Source organism: Engraulis encrasicolus, chromosome 22, assembly GCF_034702125.1.
Source record: "Engraulis encrasicolus isolate BLACKSEA-1 chromosome 22, IST_EnEncr_1.0, whole genome shotgun sequence".
Taxonomy (NCBI): Eukaryota; Metazoa; Chordata; class Actinopteri; order Clupeiformes; family Engraulidae; genus Engraulis; species Engraulis encrasicolus.
In genome coordinates this window covers 5654672-5670813 of record NC_085878.1, presented here as the reverse complement: position 1 = coordinate 5670813, position 16142 = coordinate 5654672, and the positions used below count along the sequence as shown (strand labels likewise).

At 41.4% G+C, this 16142-nt stretch overlaps 2 protein-coding genes across 2 annotated transcripts; both read left to right on the top strand.

Moving 5' to 3' along the window:
* Positions 1-2113: 2113 nt before the first annotated feature.
* LOC134439273 (hexokinase-2-like) lies at positions 2114-5373 on the top strand. The gene is made up of 3 exons (XM_063189175.1): positions 2114-2365; positions 2808-2953; positions 5359-5373. The coding sequence occupies exons 1-3, from the start codon at positions 2155-2157 to the stop codon at positions 5371-5373; spliced, it is 372 nt and encodes a 123-aa protein (XP_063045245.1). The 5' UTR covers positions 2114-2154.
* Positions 5374-8232: 2859 nt separating this feature from the next.
* On the top strand, positions 8233-14262 carry LOC134439272 (hexokinase-2-like). The gene is made up of 5 exons (XM_063189174.1): positions 8233-8377; positions 10169-10352; positions 11208-11363; positions 12868-13095; positions 13897-14262. The coding sequence occupies exons 1-5, from the start codon at positions 8233-8235 to the stop codon at positions 14066-14068; spliced, it is 885 nt and encodes a 294-aa protein (XP_063045244.1). The 3' UTR covers positions 14069-14262.
* The last annotated feature ends 1880 nt before the right edge of the window (positions 14263-16142 follow it).

Here is a 16142-nt window from a genome sequence, read left to right as displayed (position 1 = left end):
TCTAATGCAAAATGAGGGTCCTAAAAGCAACTTATTTCATGTGTGTAAGTTATGTGCTTGGGAGGCTGAGATATTTAGGATTTAATAGGCAGAGGGCACCCTTCCCCAAAAAGGGCTTAGGCTAAAATGGGGTAAGAAACAACTTGTATGTGCTCTCACCAACTTTTGCACTGACGGTAAGAGACAGAGTATCGTTGAACTTCCTGTGACCCTTAGGTACATGCAGTGGGTTTCTCACACGCTGGAGGCTGGGTGCCACGCTTGGCATCAGTGTAGGCCTTAATTTTTGACTGGCACTGGTTACCCCTGTGACATATGTCAGTGTCAGTAGACGTGGGCACAGGAGAGTACAGTAGAGTAGAGTAGAGTAGAGAGTAGAGCATCATGTATTAATCCTGAGTGAAATTAAGGTGTCCAGTAACATACATACATAAATACAGAAAATAAATACAAATACATTACACACATCATTGCACATATATTCACCAGACAGCACATGCTTACATAAATTTAGCCAGGTTCGTCCTTGAGCTTCGGGAGTCCACAGACGAGTCAGTCAGGAAGGCTAACGCCAGGGTCCCGACTGGCCGCAAGTTGAATGCCCAGACCAAGGTCGACCAAGCTGTAAGCCGGCTGCAGCACAAGGAAATCATTGGCAGAGTGCAGGTAGGCCAGGCCATAGAATGGGGAGATGCACCAAGATTTTGGTCCAAGGCCCACCGCAAGGAAAGGAATGAGATGGTGGTGGCGAAGGTGACGAGGATGGAGGAAGACCGCTACAAGATCAAGGCTGTGTCTCAGGGACGGCAGGGAAGCTGGACAATCTGGGAGGGAATCTCAAACAGGAACATCATTGGTCAGACGTATGGAAGATCCCATAGGCAAGAGCTCAGCTTTCTTATACGCTCAACCTATGACACGCTTCCCTGTCCTCGGAACCTCCACTAGTGGTTTGGAAATGAGGAATGTTGCGTACTCTGCAATGCTCCCAATGTAAGCCTCCAGCATATCTTGTCAGGCTGCAAAATCACGCTATCACAAGGCCGCTACAGATGGCGCCACGACCAGGTCTTGAGAAAGCCAGCCGAAGTATTGGAGGAGTGCAAACAGGATAGCAGAATTCTATCGCCGACAGGGGACTCCGCCGTCTTTGTCGCGGAAGGAGGGATCAGAAGCATCAGGTAAAGAGAAACATCAAGGGCCTTCAGTCCCAGCCAGGATTGGAGCATGACAGTCGACTTGGACAGGACCACTAGATCTCTCCGGCCAGACATAGTGGCGTGGTCCACAAAGGCAAGAGCGGTGTCCCTCATTGAGCTCACCGTGCCAATGGAGGAAGGGATCGAGGCTGCCTTTGAGTGAAAAAAGGCCAAGTACTCTGAGCTGGCTGCTGAGTGCCTGGAGGAGTGCCAATGGAGGTTGGATGCAGAGGCTTCATGGGGTTGTCGACTGTACGCCTCCTAAAGGATGTGGGATTCCACAAAGGAACTGGCAAAGGAGGCAGAGAAAGGGAGGTTTTGGCTCTGGCTGCGGAGGAAGGACAGAAACTGGGGGAAGAACACCTAACCCCCAAACAGCAGATGCAGGGAACAGCAAGCCTATCTTCCAATCGCCTTGCGCATTCGGCACCTTTCACTCAGCACTGTTGCCGCCCCAGCTACCAACACACCCGAGCACAGCTGCTAGGAAGGGGTTAAAGCCAGCAGCCAACGAACACCAAACAGCTCAACTGCCTCACAAACAACTCATCAGTAATCATCTGCCTCAACTGTCAAGTGGTTTTTTTTTTAATGCTTATCAAATGTATGGAACATTTGTATTATTGGTGTAAGAGAGAGGAGGAAAGCTGTACGCTAGGAGCAGATGTGAAGTGAGCTGGCCACTCACCGCGGGCCCACCAGCTGGAGCGGGTGTTGTGGTTCAGGGCTGAAACACCCAGAGAAGGTTGGACACCACCTGATGACATCTGCTTCTGGCGTAAGGCTACAGCTACCAGCTAACTGTGTGTCCTGTGGTGTTGAACAACTGGATGGCCCTGGGGACACAGGACACTTCGTAACCTGCCTGTCTTGCATGGGATGGCACGGAGCACGGAATCCATAGCTGAACAAGCTTCTCTGGTTGTCAAAGACTGGGTGCAGAGGGTGATTGTAAATGTCCATTATAGAGTCGACAACAGTGAGAGCATATTGTGTTTTTCAGGTGGACGAAGTCTTGGAGCCTTTCCATCTTGCACCAGAGAAGCTGAAAGAGATGTCCAGACTGCTTGAAGAGAGCTTCCAGAAAGGACTGAGCAAGGACACACATGACGTTGCCGAAGTCAAGATGCTACCGACACACATCAGGAATATCCCAACTGGCACAGGTGCCTCATGTTGTATTGTAAAAACTAAAACGGCAACAATTTGTGTTATTTGCTGACACTACTTACCATCTAGTTGACCTTGCGTGCAACTTGCACCACCTTCTTACTCTCCTGGTAGAAGTTCAGAGTTAATCTCTAAAATCACCTAAACTGGTAGAACTAGTTATATCTCTTGGATTGTACTGCATACTAGAGATGCACCAGATCCTGATTTTTAGGATCCTGCCGTATACCGGATCCACTGCTTAAGATCCTGCCAGACCCGGATCCTGTGAAAAACCCTATTATTCTGCCGGATCCTGAACGGAATCTTGGATCTGGTGCATCTCTATATTAAGATAATGCAGCATAAACTGAGGAATAATTGACAGATTTATACTTGGATGGCAGTGGTCTAAACTGGACTCATGGTCTATACTGGACCAATGTCCTGTTCTTTCAGAGACTGGAGACTTCCTTGCTCTGGATCTGGGTGGAACTAATGTCCGTGTGCTGCATGTGCGCTTAGAGGACAACGTGCAGAGCGTGCTGTACAAGAAGCGAGGACCTATTCCAGAAGATATATGGACAGGAGAACCAAAAGAGGAGGTGTGTGTGTGTGTGTGTGTGTGTGTGTGTGTGTGTGTGTGTGTGTGTGTGTGTGTGTGTGTGTGTGTGTGTGTGTGTGTGTGTGTGTGTGTGTGTGTGTGCTTTCAGTAGGTGTTTGAACCTCCAATAGCTGCCTTATTAACCAGACGTTTCCTGAAGTTGCAGATCAGATGGGCAAAACAATCAGGAATCTTTTCTCCCTCTTCTTTACAAAACTCCTCAGCAAGGTTTCTGATGTCTGGGGTGAATAACTTTCTTGAGGTCATACCATATCATGTCAATTGTTTTTTTGTCAGGGCTTTGACTGGTATTCCAAGTGTATTTTATTGGTATGAAGCCATTCTCAAGTCCATTTCCTAAAACATGGGTTGTCGTCCTGTTTAAGCACTCATCCTCTTGTGCACTTCAACCACAGTATGTGTCAGACTGCCTCGTGTTTTTCTGTATAAAGAAACTGGGGCACCAAGGTATCCCATATAGGAGCCCTATCTCTGTCATTTCGTGAAGTTTTCACGAAAAAAATAACTTTAATTTTCGTGGTGCATTCACGTTATTGCCCGTTTTTCGTGGTTGGGCAACGAAATGCTGCCTATTCATTTGAATTGCCCGACTGGTGCCTAGCGACTCGTGGTCGGTATTTTCAGCTCATCTTGTTGCTATGGTTATCCAAGCGTCTGCAGGGGTGGGGAGGGGGTGCTGACAGAACACTGCTGATACACTCGGGACTCACTAATTCAACGCCCTTTCGGTACTTACGCCTTATGTCATACGACCCTAAACCTAACCCTAACCTTAAACCTAAACCTAAACCTAACCTTAACCCCAAACCTAAACCTAAACCTAAACCCAACCCTAACCCTAACCCTAAATTGCTTGTTTGAAATGTTTGATTACCATGTGACGGTACCGAAAGGGCGTCAAACTAGTGGGTCGCTAGGCAGCAGTCGGGCAATTCAAATGAATAGGCAGCGTTTCGTTGCCCAACCACGAAAAACGGGCAATAACGTGAATGCACCACGAAAATTTAAGTTATTTTTTTTGTGAATACTTCACGAAATGACAGAGATACGTTTGCATATAGGCTAATGATCTTCCAGCCACCATACTTAACAGTGGAGATGGGGTTTTGGTGAAGGTGTGATTCTCCAATTGTCCTTCAGACATGACATTGTGTTCTCCTAAACAATTCAACTTCCTAGGTCAACAGAGTATTTAGCAGTAATTCTGTGAAGCATATAAATGCTTTTTTTTTTTTTTTTTACAAACCTCACACGTATAGCAATATTTATTTGACAGAAACCCCATTCTTTTTGGCAGAATGATGAACCCCATTGATGTATAATTTTTGTCAGTATTGTAGATATGTCAATGGATATTGCGACATGTTCTAGTGATTAGAACTAGAACTAAAGATTATTTGGAGTATTTTTTGCAGGGAGATTACCCATTTGGAAAGAAGCAACATCGCAAAATGCTTTCTCTAACCATGCATTTGTGAACATCAAGAGTTTTCGAAATGGTTTTGTAAGCTTTTAGAGATGTAGAGGTGTTCAGAGAAATATAGACAAGGCACTTGCTACATTTTCATGATGGTTTTATTTCTGAATGATAAATTCAGAATTAAATAGTTCGGAATTAAAGTTATTTTCCGTCGAGTTTACATTGTACTGTCATATAATTCCGAATAAAAGTCTGGGGATGAGAAAGCATTTTGAAATGACAGATCGTTGCATGTGCTGGGCAAGCAAAATTTGACATAGAGGCATGGTCGCCAAGCTCCATTAGCTCCATGTTCTACCGGGAGAGCTGGTAATTGGTAGTATATATGTTAGAAAAACTATCGAGCACTTGCTATTCTTTCCTTTTGCCACTTGTGTATTTACATATGCCTCCCTCTTTTGAGAATGTTTACTTATGGTAAATAATAATATGATAAAATTGAAATGTCTGGGTGGAATTATTAGTTATACACTGTTTGTTCCATCCTGGGATTTACAGAAAGATCAGACCATGTTTTATGGCCACTTTTGACAGGAATTTCTAAGGGTGTGCAAACATTTTCCTCCGACTACATTTTTGGGTGTGGGTATGTGAAGGAATATCATGTATATACTGACTATGCATATGTCTGTGTTGACTAATGTTGACCATGTGTTTTTTTCCAATGTAGGTTTTTAATCATATAGCAGATTTTATGGCAGAGTCCCTTAATAAATTAAAACCCAAAGAAAAGGTTCTTCCTCTTGGGTTCTCCTGCTCTTTCCCCTGTGAGCCGTCAACTATAAATAAGGTCTGTTGCTGCCTGCTTTTAATAATACTTGAACCATTTGAAATGTTTAAATGAAATGTGTTTGTGTCCATAGATGTGAAATGTGTTTGTGTCCATTGATGTGAAATGTGTTAAGCCAATGCTCACCTAGAAACCTACATGTTCCTATGCAGCAGGGGTGTCAAACTCAAATCCACAGTGGGCCAAACTCAAAATCTCAATATATACTAAAATAAAATGGCCTGAAATAGTGCATGCACAGACCTACTACTTCATGCTAATTTCACGAAAAACTCACATCATATGGTAGTTCAAATATGCCTACACATACGCTGTTTCACTGTATATAAGGGTCAATGGCATTTTAGTAGATGGACATGATAGGGTTGTGCAACAACGGCTAATGCCACTGTGCAGCCCATGGGGCAGGGAACTTGAACAATTTTGACTGGGCTGTAATGGACTGATCAAACCTATATATCCACCCCACATCCCCCCCTAGATCACACATGCTGCACCTGAGAATTAATGATAGCCAATGGTGTCATTGTCGACTCCACTTGTCAAGCGTTTTGTGAGTTGTGTGCATGCAAAAATATGTAAATATTTGGACTACACAACACAAGTCGCATGTCTGACGTTGTAGCCACTTCAGCCGCGGTGCAGCAGTAGGGATGGCTGTGCACCTTCAATCCGTTCACGTCAAATAGCCTACCTGAGGCGCACGTTGTAGTTTCTTACCCAGTTTTGCACAAAAGCTAAAATAACCTCTCTTGCTTGTCGAAAATGAGGGGTCTTACGACGGCAATACAAAGCTTTAAAAATCACTGTTATCATATAGTGAAATCCAGAGCACATGCCAAACGGAATCAGGATTTAGCTTGACTCCCATTCAAAATTCAAAAAAGTAGAAGGGCTTGACTTAGGTGCCCAATTGTAGTCTATGGGTTATCTAAGTGGTTGTGTGGTTATCTAAGAAGCATACTCATTGCAGTACATCCAGTAATTGGTGCTTTTTATGACCCAGAGAAATTATGCCTTTAAAGATTATGCAAAATAGCTATAAAATAGCTTTAAATTGCATGTCCTAATGAATTAACAGGTTGGGGATGAATAGTGAAGGAAAAAAACATTTTGAAGAGCTACCCTGAATACTGCAAAACATGCATTCGTTCCCAGTGTGAAAGCACAGACGTATTGATTAAATATAGTGAATAAAATCCTTTTTTTAACACTTTTTGTGTAATTTGTATCGCACATATACTTTATATATATTTAAACATGAAAATGGACAATAATTGATTTTAAATAAGCATTTTAATCATGTCCTCTAGCTTTCACTAAGCCCTGTTACCTTAGCACATTGCCGCTCTGAACTTTTTGGGATTTTCTCCAGTCACAGATTCAAGTTACATCCTTTCTGTCATTCTGAAGGACATGGGGAAATCAAACCTAATGTTCTCTGATGATCTGGTCAATATTTTTTGCAAAAAAAGCCAAGAGTGGTCAGCCCTGTTACTTAAATTATGTCCCTTTGACTTTTTTGTTGATTTAAACTTTTAAAAAAGCCTTTTTTGGGTTACATAACAGCAAAGTGCCAATTCACCTTGCATTGATGTCTTAACCTCCACAGTGCTACATTTCATATTTTTGACAAATAATTGCTAAAAACGCATTCCTATTGAAATTCCTATTTATTCAACTCATTCCTGTTACCAAGTTCCTGTTTTTTTTAGTTTACTCAAATATGTTCATTTTGGAGAAATGTACAAGTTATTTAAAGTAAACAACAGTCATTTTATATTAAATAAAGTACATTGCAGGATGAAATCAGAGGTGATGATTCATCTTTCTTTCAAAATTCGTCTTTACATACCCACGTATTTTGGTAACAGGACCGAGGACATCACTTTTAGGGGTTTTGTAAAAAGAAAAAATATATTTAGGGTTAAAGGGACACTGTGAGATTTTTAGTTGTTTTTCAGAATGTATGCTGCCCATTCACTAATGTTACCTTTTTCATGAATTACCACCACCATCAAATTCTAAGTATTCATTATGACTGGGAAAATTGCACTTTTCATACATGAAAAGGGGGATCTTCTCCATGCTTCGCCATTTTGAATTTCCAAAAATAACCATTTCTAGCTGCAAAAAAGACTCTACTTGGACCATACTAGAAAATATTTGTTTATTACTTCGAAAACTTTCATGTAAAGATCAAATTTGGCAATCGGCGGCCCAGTTTCAATGAGCAGCAAAGTTGCAGTACCCTTTTTGACCATTTCCTGCACAGTGTCCCTTTAAAGATGGCACTGTACCTTTTTAAGGTGTGGGCAGGAGCAGTGGTTGCACCACTTGATGTCTGAGCCCAAAAACCCCTCACGTTTACATGATACATTTTAATTCAGAATTAACTCAATTTAATTTTGAATTTAGCTCTATTCCACTTTGAAAACGTCATGCAAACTCTTTCAGAATTAGATGAAAGAACAAAGTAAACTCGGCAGAACAATTTAATTCGGAATTAAAAACAGCATGTAATCTTAGTCATTGTCCCATTAATGGGAGATATGACTACGATGACCTTGTATAGTATTACACTGGCCTGGGCCTTCACATAAAACATATGACGTACAACAGACTGGCCAGTGCATCACAGTGAAGTGCGGAGTCTGGGGGCAGAAGCAACAAAGTAGCTTCTTGCACTGAATGGTTGTACGTACATAGTACTGTCCTATTGCGTACTCATTTCTGCACCCTCATCTTTATGTGGTTCTAACTGTATTTTGTAATTCATGAAATACCCATGTTCACTCCTGCTTTTGGTGTTGTGACTCTCTTCTTTCAATGTGTGTGTGTGTGTGTGTGTGTGTGTGTGTGTGTGTGTGTGTGTGTGTGTGTGTGTGTGTGTGTGTGTGTGTGTGTGTGTGTGTGTGTGTAGGCCATTTTGAAAGGATGGTCAGGGAAGTTAGGTTTGGATGTGGTACAGCAGCTGAAGAATGCCATTATGAAGAAAGAAAAGAGCGAAGAAGTCAACTTGTGTCAGAACTACGCAATAGAACCGGTTGCCGTACTGAACGATACAGTGGGAACTATGATGAGTTGTGCTTACCAGGACCAGGACCAGTCATGTGTGATTGGCATGATCATCGGTAAGCACATGTTCCTTAACTTCCTACCAGGAGATGTAATTATATTATTATTCACAGGGCTTATCAAAATTCTGTTGGAAAATTATTCATTTTGTTTAGATAATGTAATTGTCAGAATGTATACACCGGATTGTGCGAGAACTTCAACAGGTACTATTTAAAGAGACACAGGCCTATGGTACATTGAACACTGTTTTCAAGGTAACAAATGCCTGTGTCTCTTTTAATAGTGTCTCTTTTCATCAAGCCAATGTGTAGACAGCTTTGGCCTGGCCTTGGCCTGTCCATACAGGTACATACACAATGGTATGGCGTGTTGCAGTGTAACGTTTCACGCTGTTTGGACATACAATACTGAAGATATTAGTTTAACAAAATGTTCACTTGCGGCATTTCTGCCGTGTGTCGCCATGGAATCAACAGTGCACCCAACATTCTATATGTAATTGTTGAAGTCCACGGCTGGCAGTTGACATTGCAATCACCTGGTAGCGAATGAAACATTCCATTTTTAGCAATGAGGCGCAATAGACACAAACCACACACCTACTACACACTTCGCGTATGCGGTCACATTTGGCACAATTTTTCTAATATCTAATCTAATAAGAAACTTTTTTCTGTTCTGTCTGTTCCATGCACAACTCCCTCCCGCACCACTCCGCCAAATGATCTGTAAATTGGAGGGTGTGACAGTGGCACGGTGATTTGCAGTGCAAAGTTTGTAATGTCCGGGTCATTAAATTAAATACCGAAGAGAATAATTAAACAAATTCATTGTGTTTTGCTGAGCGCCACAAACCTACAGTACGTGCTACACAAGACCTCCATGTGCTTAAAACTTGTGTCATTCGTTACTGAACACTGTCATTCGAACACTGAACTTGCTTGCTCCCTCTCCCTCCATTCGCTGACAGTCTACCTGCCAGTTTCAAATTTCTGAATGTTTGACTGAGCTACTCAAGTTCACATGCGCTAAGCCTATAAGCGAGGAGCATCTTTTTCATATATATTTAGTTTTATGGGTGGAGGGATGTTAAGAAAGGGAAAGTTAGTGCAATTAGTTAGACAGCACACTCACATGTCCACAACACACAGGGGCAATGCCTAACCTCTGAACCTGTAAGGGTTGGGGTCAGGGGTCTGAGTGGAATGGCACCTGGGGAAGACTTTCCTTCAGAAAAGCTGGCACCGCGTGTGGAGCCGGGAGTGGCTAGCATTGTAAGCAGGCCTGCTGAGGAGTAAAGACTGGCCAGGTGCTTGTGAACGGTCTCATGCCGCATGTGGAGTGTATGGAGTATCTGGGATATTATGTACTTTGTGTGGGATTTTCCCCACGGACCCTGAACGATTGAGATAGCTTGAGTGGAGTTGGTCGTCTCCGGGAGAGATGTCGCTTGAGCTCGCCGGGTGACCTATAAACTGTTCTCCCGACACTCCATGCCAACATTAGCTTTCGTACATGCCTACTGACATGTTTTTCCACACGTAGCGAGTTAGGCAAGGATCTCTAACTTCCTAACATTCTAAAACTCAATTTACGTGTAAAAGAGAGGCCAAAACCAATATGTTTTGAAAAATATCCATATACCTGTAAATCAATGTTAGCTAAGTCAGAGACAAGAGTGGTCTGAATTTATTTTAGATTCATGGGTTTATCCTGCCCTCTGGGAATTCAGCAGATAGGTCATCACATTTTTGTCACACTATAAGCTATAGCCAGATAGGCAATGCTGTATTTTTTTTAAGCAATAATAATAATAAAAAATCTTGGACTTGTCATCATGGTAGGCACTGGCACCAATGCCTGCTACATGGAGGAGATGAGTAACGTGGAACACATTCAAGGGGACGAAGGAGAGATGTGCATCAACACTGAATGGGCCAGCTTTGGGGACAATGGGTGTCTGCAAGACATACAGACGAAGTTCGATAAGGATCTTGATGGCTCGTCCAACAGTAAAGGTTGCTTCATGTACGTACGTGTAAGCCATTCCCTTTTAAATGTCTTGATTATTTCAGTCAGTATTGATATCACAATATTTGTAGACAATATTTCTTTAAAAGACAAAGAATTGTGCTTAACAATTCACAACCCCCCCCCTTCAACAGAGTGAGTGGAGGGCCATGGAGAAACACACAGTGGTGTTCTCCATGAGTGCTGGGTAGCAAGTCTGCTCTGTGCTCGCAATGGCTCAAGTGGAGGAGAATGTATTGTGCTTAGCATAACCTACCTTTTGGCAGTATAGACAAATGAAAAAAATATTGTTTCAACTCGATATTATGAAATTTGCCATTGTTTGACAGCAATATTGATATCACGATTAGGGTGACCAGACGTCCCAGTTTAACCGAGACAGTCACAGTCCTGGTTTGGAGTTGTGTGTCCCAGACCCAAAACTTGTCCTTTAGTCACGCACAAAGTGTCCTGGTTTCAGACTTCAAAAATCTGGTCCCCCTAATCACGATATAAATTTGATTTATTGCACAGCCCTACCCTTTGGGAGACTATGGGGAAGTCAGGTCCATTTAGACACCAGACTTCACCTCACTTTGTTGCACTGGTTTGCATTGATAACCATATTGAAGATTTTTGGTGATAATTTATGATGAAATAAAGTGGTGATGAATGGTAGCTTGAATACGCCTCCGAAAGGTTTTATGGTTTTATGTACATAAAAATTAAACATTGAAGCCATAAAGAATACTTACTACAGAATACATACTGTAAATCATTCATGAAAAAGGACTAGCCTGTGAACTGCTAGAAGCTTTGAGAATGAACACCAACATTTTCATAATTTTAAATTGTGTGTGTGTGTGTGTGTAGATTTGAAAAGATGATCAGTGGCATGTATCTGGGTGAGCTGACTCGATTGCTTCTGGTAGACATGGCTGAGAAGAAACTACTCTTTGGGGGCGAAGTGTCAAAAGCTTTGTCAGAAAGGGACAGATTTCAGACCAGTTACATTTCTGACATTGAAAGGTGAGTGTCTTATGTCCTCCTATGACACTCTCTGCCTTTAGTTTTCCAAGTACATCAAGTATAGGCCCATGAAATACAAAAAAAAGTTTTAGGATATCTCATGTATAATACACTCGTCTCCAAAAGAGTTGTCGCCTATCCATCTGTTTGGAATAACAGCTAATAACCTGACTTTCAATTAATCACTTGGCTTCAAAAGTCACTCATATGAAAGCTACAACCCTACCGAATGAAAATGTATGTACAAAAATAAATTTCATGCACCAACGAAAGATTGACCCTTTATTGAACACAGACAGGGCAGATTTTCACAAGACAAAAGTTTTGTCGCCTATCGAACATAATGTGAAAATGAGCAGATAAGTCACTTCAAAACACTTCAAAAACGTAGATTGGGTGTCATACTTAATCACTGAATCACTCTGGCCTTAAACTTAAACTTTGGCCTTAGGTGTATGTTTAGGGTCATTGTAATCATGGAAAGCAACACAATGAAAATCAGTGGAGTTCAATGAGAGATGGTGACATATTCGCTATTCATAGAGTAATACATGTTTAACTTCATGATTTAATCAATGATAAAAGCCCTCAAACACCTGCAGCATGCATGCAGCTCCTCATAAGAGCTGTATCTGTACCATGTTTCACTTTATGCACCATTTCTCTTTTTTCATATTCTTCATCTCCAACACCATATAGTTTTGATGCTATCAGTTCTAAAATGGCTGATCTTGGGATCTTGACTTCAGAGTATGAGTCCCATTAGCCTTCATTTTTGTCAGAATTAGGCCTGACATACTCTTGGCTGGCTTTTTTGAGACAGGACAGTGGGAGAGACTTCTTTGGTGTTAAAGGTGAAGAATTTGGAAAAAATACATGGTGCCTAAAGTCAAACATGGGAGGGATACAGCTCTTATGTGGAGCTGCATGCATGCTGCTGGTGTGTGAGGGCTTTTATCATTGATTACATCATTAAGTTAAAAATGTATTGCTCTACGAATAGCAAAGATGTCACCATCTCTCATTGAACTCCATTGATTTTCATTATGTTGCTTTCCATGATTACAATGACCCTAAACATACACCTAAGGCCAAAGTTGATTTTCTGGAGAGGTGTGAGTGAATCAGTGATTAAGTATGACACCCGATCTGCGTATTTGAAGTGTTTTGAAGTGACTTATCTGCTCATTTTCACATTATGTTCGATAGGCGACAAAACTTTTGTCTTGTCAAAATCTGCCCTGTCTGTGTTCATTAAAGGATCAATCTTTCTTTGGTGCATGAAAATTATTTTTGTACATTCATTTTCATTCGAGAGGGTTGTAGCTTTCATATGAGTGACTTCTGAAGCCAAGTGATTAATTGAAAGTCAGGTTATTAGCTGTTATTCCAAACAGATGGGTAGGCGACAACTCTTTTGGAGGCGAGTGTATAGTGCACTGTAAGCTCCATTGTCTGCTTGTCTGAAGCTTTTATTTTTTGTCTTTCTGTTGTTGATTGTAAGGGAGAACACTGGTCTTCAACGTGCGCAGCAGATTCTTACTGGTCTGGGACTCTCTTCAAAGCCAGAGGATTGCGAGATTGTGCGGCGGGTCTGTGAAACCATCTCTAGCCGCTCAGCACACCTGTGTGGTGCAGCCTTGGCCACCATAGTCAAGCGCATTCACAACAACCGTGGACTGAGCCAGATCACTGTTGGGGTGGATGGCTCTGTTTACAGGAACCACCCATAGTAAGCTCTTTTTTTATTTTTTGGAGGTTTTCAACTTTATTTAGACAGGACAATGAAGAGTGGGACAGGAAGCAAGTGGGAGAGAGAGACGGGGGAGGATCGGGAATTGACCTTGGGTCAGGAATCGAACCCGAGTCCCTGGCATAACAGTGCAGTGCCCATTTCTGCTACGGAGGGGCAGTAAGCTCTTTTACACCATGCAGGGTGACCAGTGTTTTAAGTTGTTTATGTAGATTTTTTTTCCTTTTTTAAAAAAAACGTATTTAGTCCACCAATTGCAACTGATGAATACAACTTGAAATATATATATTTTAAAGAATATCGTCATACGCTCCAAATATCGCAGGATTTAAATAATTAGGAGGAGAAACACAGGCAGAATAATTAATAGCACATGGCTGCACAATGTTTTTATATGTCCTAATCTTTTATGCCTTTCTTTTTGTGGATATGCTGTCTTTTGTGAGATGTCTGTTTTGTCTTTATGTCCCTGTATGTGTGTCCTATGTGTGTCCTATGTAGTGCGTTTGCGTCTTTGCTGCTTTCTTGGCTAGGACTCACTTGGAATAGAGGCAATTGCCTCAATGTGACTACCCTAGTCAAATACGTAAGGGAGAAATAAATAAACAATAAGAGAGAATAAAGGAGAAATAAATAAACAATAAGAGCAAGCAAACTCAAAGTGATATGAGTAGCATTGCCAAATAGAAGACTTCATCTCTAAGAACTATTATGCTGTTCCTGTAATTTTGTAATATTTCAATGTCATTTCAAATAACCCTGTCCCCTTATGTTTCCAAGTTACAGAGACAGACTTGGAGAAATGGTAAAGATGTTGGCACCACCAAACTGCATCGTGAGGTACGCAACAACAGAAGATGCCAGTGGCAAAGGAGCTGCTGTGGTGGCAGCCATGGCCAAGAGACTCGGAAAGAAAAAATCAATAGAGCTACCAGTCAGTTTCAAAGCATGAAGATGTAGAACTCCTCAGAATTGGACCCAGCTTACTTCAAACAGCATACATTGCTCTTACATGTACTGTATATTGCATATCACAGGCTCCAAAACACACAGAATGACGTGTTATTATTCTTGTGGGGAATGGTGGATTTGACATAACCAACTTTATTACCAGACATAACCAACTTTATTACCAGACTGTTTTTAACTACCCCCCCCCCCCCAAGTAGGCTAATGAATAGGCCTATAATAAAAATGTGAGTAGACCTAGGCCTAATGAAAAATGTGAAGCTTTGTCCTAACTTGTCCTGTTAACGAGGTAAACTTGTAAAATAATAAAGATGAAAGGTCATATTTACAGTGCTGATGTCATTCTAAATTCTGAATAACGCCTACGCTACCTTTGATTTAACTCCATCCTGAGGACTGAAGTTTCATGACTTTCTTTTCATTATGGAATTCATTATTAAATTAAAGCAAGAACGTTTGAGAGGCTTGATGTCTTTTAGGCCTACTGTTTATGACTTATTCTGCATGCAGCAATGCAATTCTGATTAAAGGTAGGCCTACAATGTGCAGGAAATGGTCAAAAAAGTTAGGCTACTGCAACTATGTTGCTCATTGAAACCGGGCTTCCTGTTGCCACATTTGATCTTTTCAAGTTAACTAAGTAGGCTAATAGGCCTAAACTAATATTATCTAGTTAACTAATATGACCCAAGTAGGCCTACTGTCATTTTTGCAGCTAAAAATGGCTATTTCTGGAAATTAAAAATGGCTGACCATGGAGAAGATCCCCCTTTTCACGTGTGTATTTTTTTTTACAGTCATAATATAGGCCTAGGCCTATAGGCCCTTAGAATTTGATGGTGGTGGTAACTTCATGAAAAAGGTAACATTAGTGAGTAGGATGAATTCTGGAAATAAACTAAAAATCTTACACAGTGTACCCTTAAGACTGGTTAATTAAGCATATTTTTAAATGACTGTTTCTGCCACACTGATCATAATTTTGAAATTTGCAAAGAGGATGGGGTGAGCATTGATAGAATAAGTGTGGCCCAACCACGAAAAACGGGGCATTATCGTACGGCACCACGAACGTTATAGATTAGGCCTAGGCAGGCGGTGTTCACTCACGGAACTAGCTACTAGACACAACTGGCTAACCCTAATCCTACCTAAGTGCAAAATGAATGGGTGTCAATGGAGTTTTCTGCCATTGTAATTTTTGTGATTTTTTAAAATAATTTTTTGTCATGAAATATTAATATTAAGTTCGAAGCTAGAAATAATAAGACCCCATTTGAGTAGCGTTTCGATTATTTTGCACCATTAGATTATTATATACTGGGTCACAAAGCTCAATTTTTATGGGGCCAAACCCATAAACATTAGCGGGATGCTAGCGAGTACAGGTTGAAATCTTCTAACCTGCTGTAAAACTACACCTGAACGATTTGTCAATACAGCCTATTGTTAAAGTGTTTATGAAACGAAAACAAAGTAAAGGAATTTGACCATTTCCAGGACAGATTCTGAAAGTTCTAAGCCTTGTGAATAAAATGGGATATTGTCTGGGTGATATTTTGTCCTAAAAGTTATGTTAAAACGTTCCCAAAAAGTGTTTTTTTGGTGACATGCAAATTTTATGCAAATGATATGCGTGACATAGAAGGGGTGAGTTCACCTCATTCCACCTTGTTCAGATCAATGGCGGCTAGTACCAAAACAAAGCGCAGTGTCAAGCAGTGTGTTGCTGGAGGGTCGAACGGTGCCAGCTGCAAAAATGGCTACTTGACAGAAGGAATATCTTTGCACAAGTTCCCTTCTGTGAAGAATGATGGAACTGTGGCCGACAAGGAGAAGGCTAAATCAAGCTAGGGCTCTGTGGATCCAATGCGTGGTTTTGAAGCAAGCTCTTGGTCACTGTTGTGCTCGGCACATTTCCACCCCTTGTGCTTCACCACAAATGTGGAGGTCGCGGGCATGGTTGGACTGAAGAGAATGCTATTGCCTCAAGCAGTTCCAACAATATACATCGCCGGCGGGCAGACTGAAACTGCCCCTGTAACTGCTCGGGCACG

What these genes read in the sequence shown, in the direction of transcription:
- LOC134439273 (XM_063189175.1), top strand. Translation starts at nt 2,155, where the DNA reads ATGTCCATTATAGAGTCGACAACAGTGAGAGCATATTGTGTTTTTCAG. An exon ending in GAATATCCCAACTGGCACAG is followed by an intron (nt 2,366 to 2,807) that starts GTGCCTCATGTT and finishes CTGTTCTTTCAG; the next exon opens with AGACTGGAGACTTCCTTGCT.
- LOC134439272 (XM_063189174.1), top strand. Translation starts at nt 8,233, where the DNA reads ATGAAGAAAGAAAAGAGCGAAGAAGTCAACTTGTGTCAGAACTACGCA. An exon ending in AACAGTAAAGGTTGCTTCAT is followed by an intron (nt 10,353 to 11,207) that starts GTACGTACGTGT and finishes GTGTGTGTGTAG; the next exon opens with ATTTGAAAAGATGATCAGTG. An exon ending in TACATTTCTGACATTGAAAG is followed by an intron (nt 11,364 to 12,867) that starts GTGAGTGTCTTA and finishes GTTGATTGTAAG; the next exon opens with GGAGAACACTGGTCTTCAAC.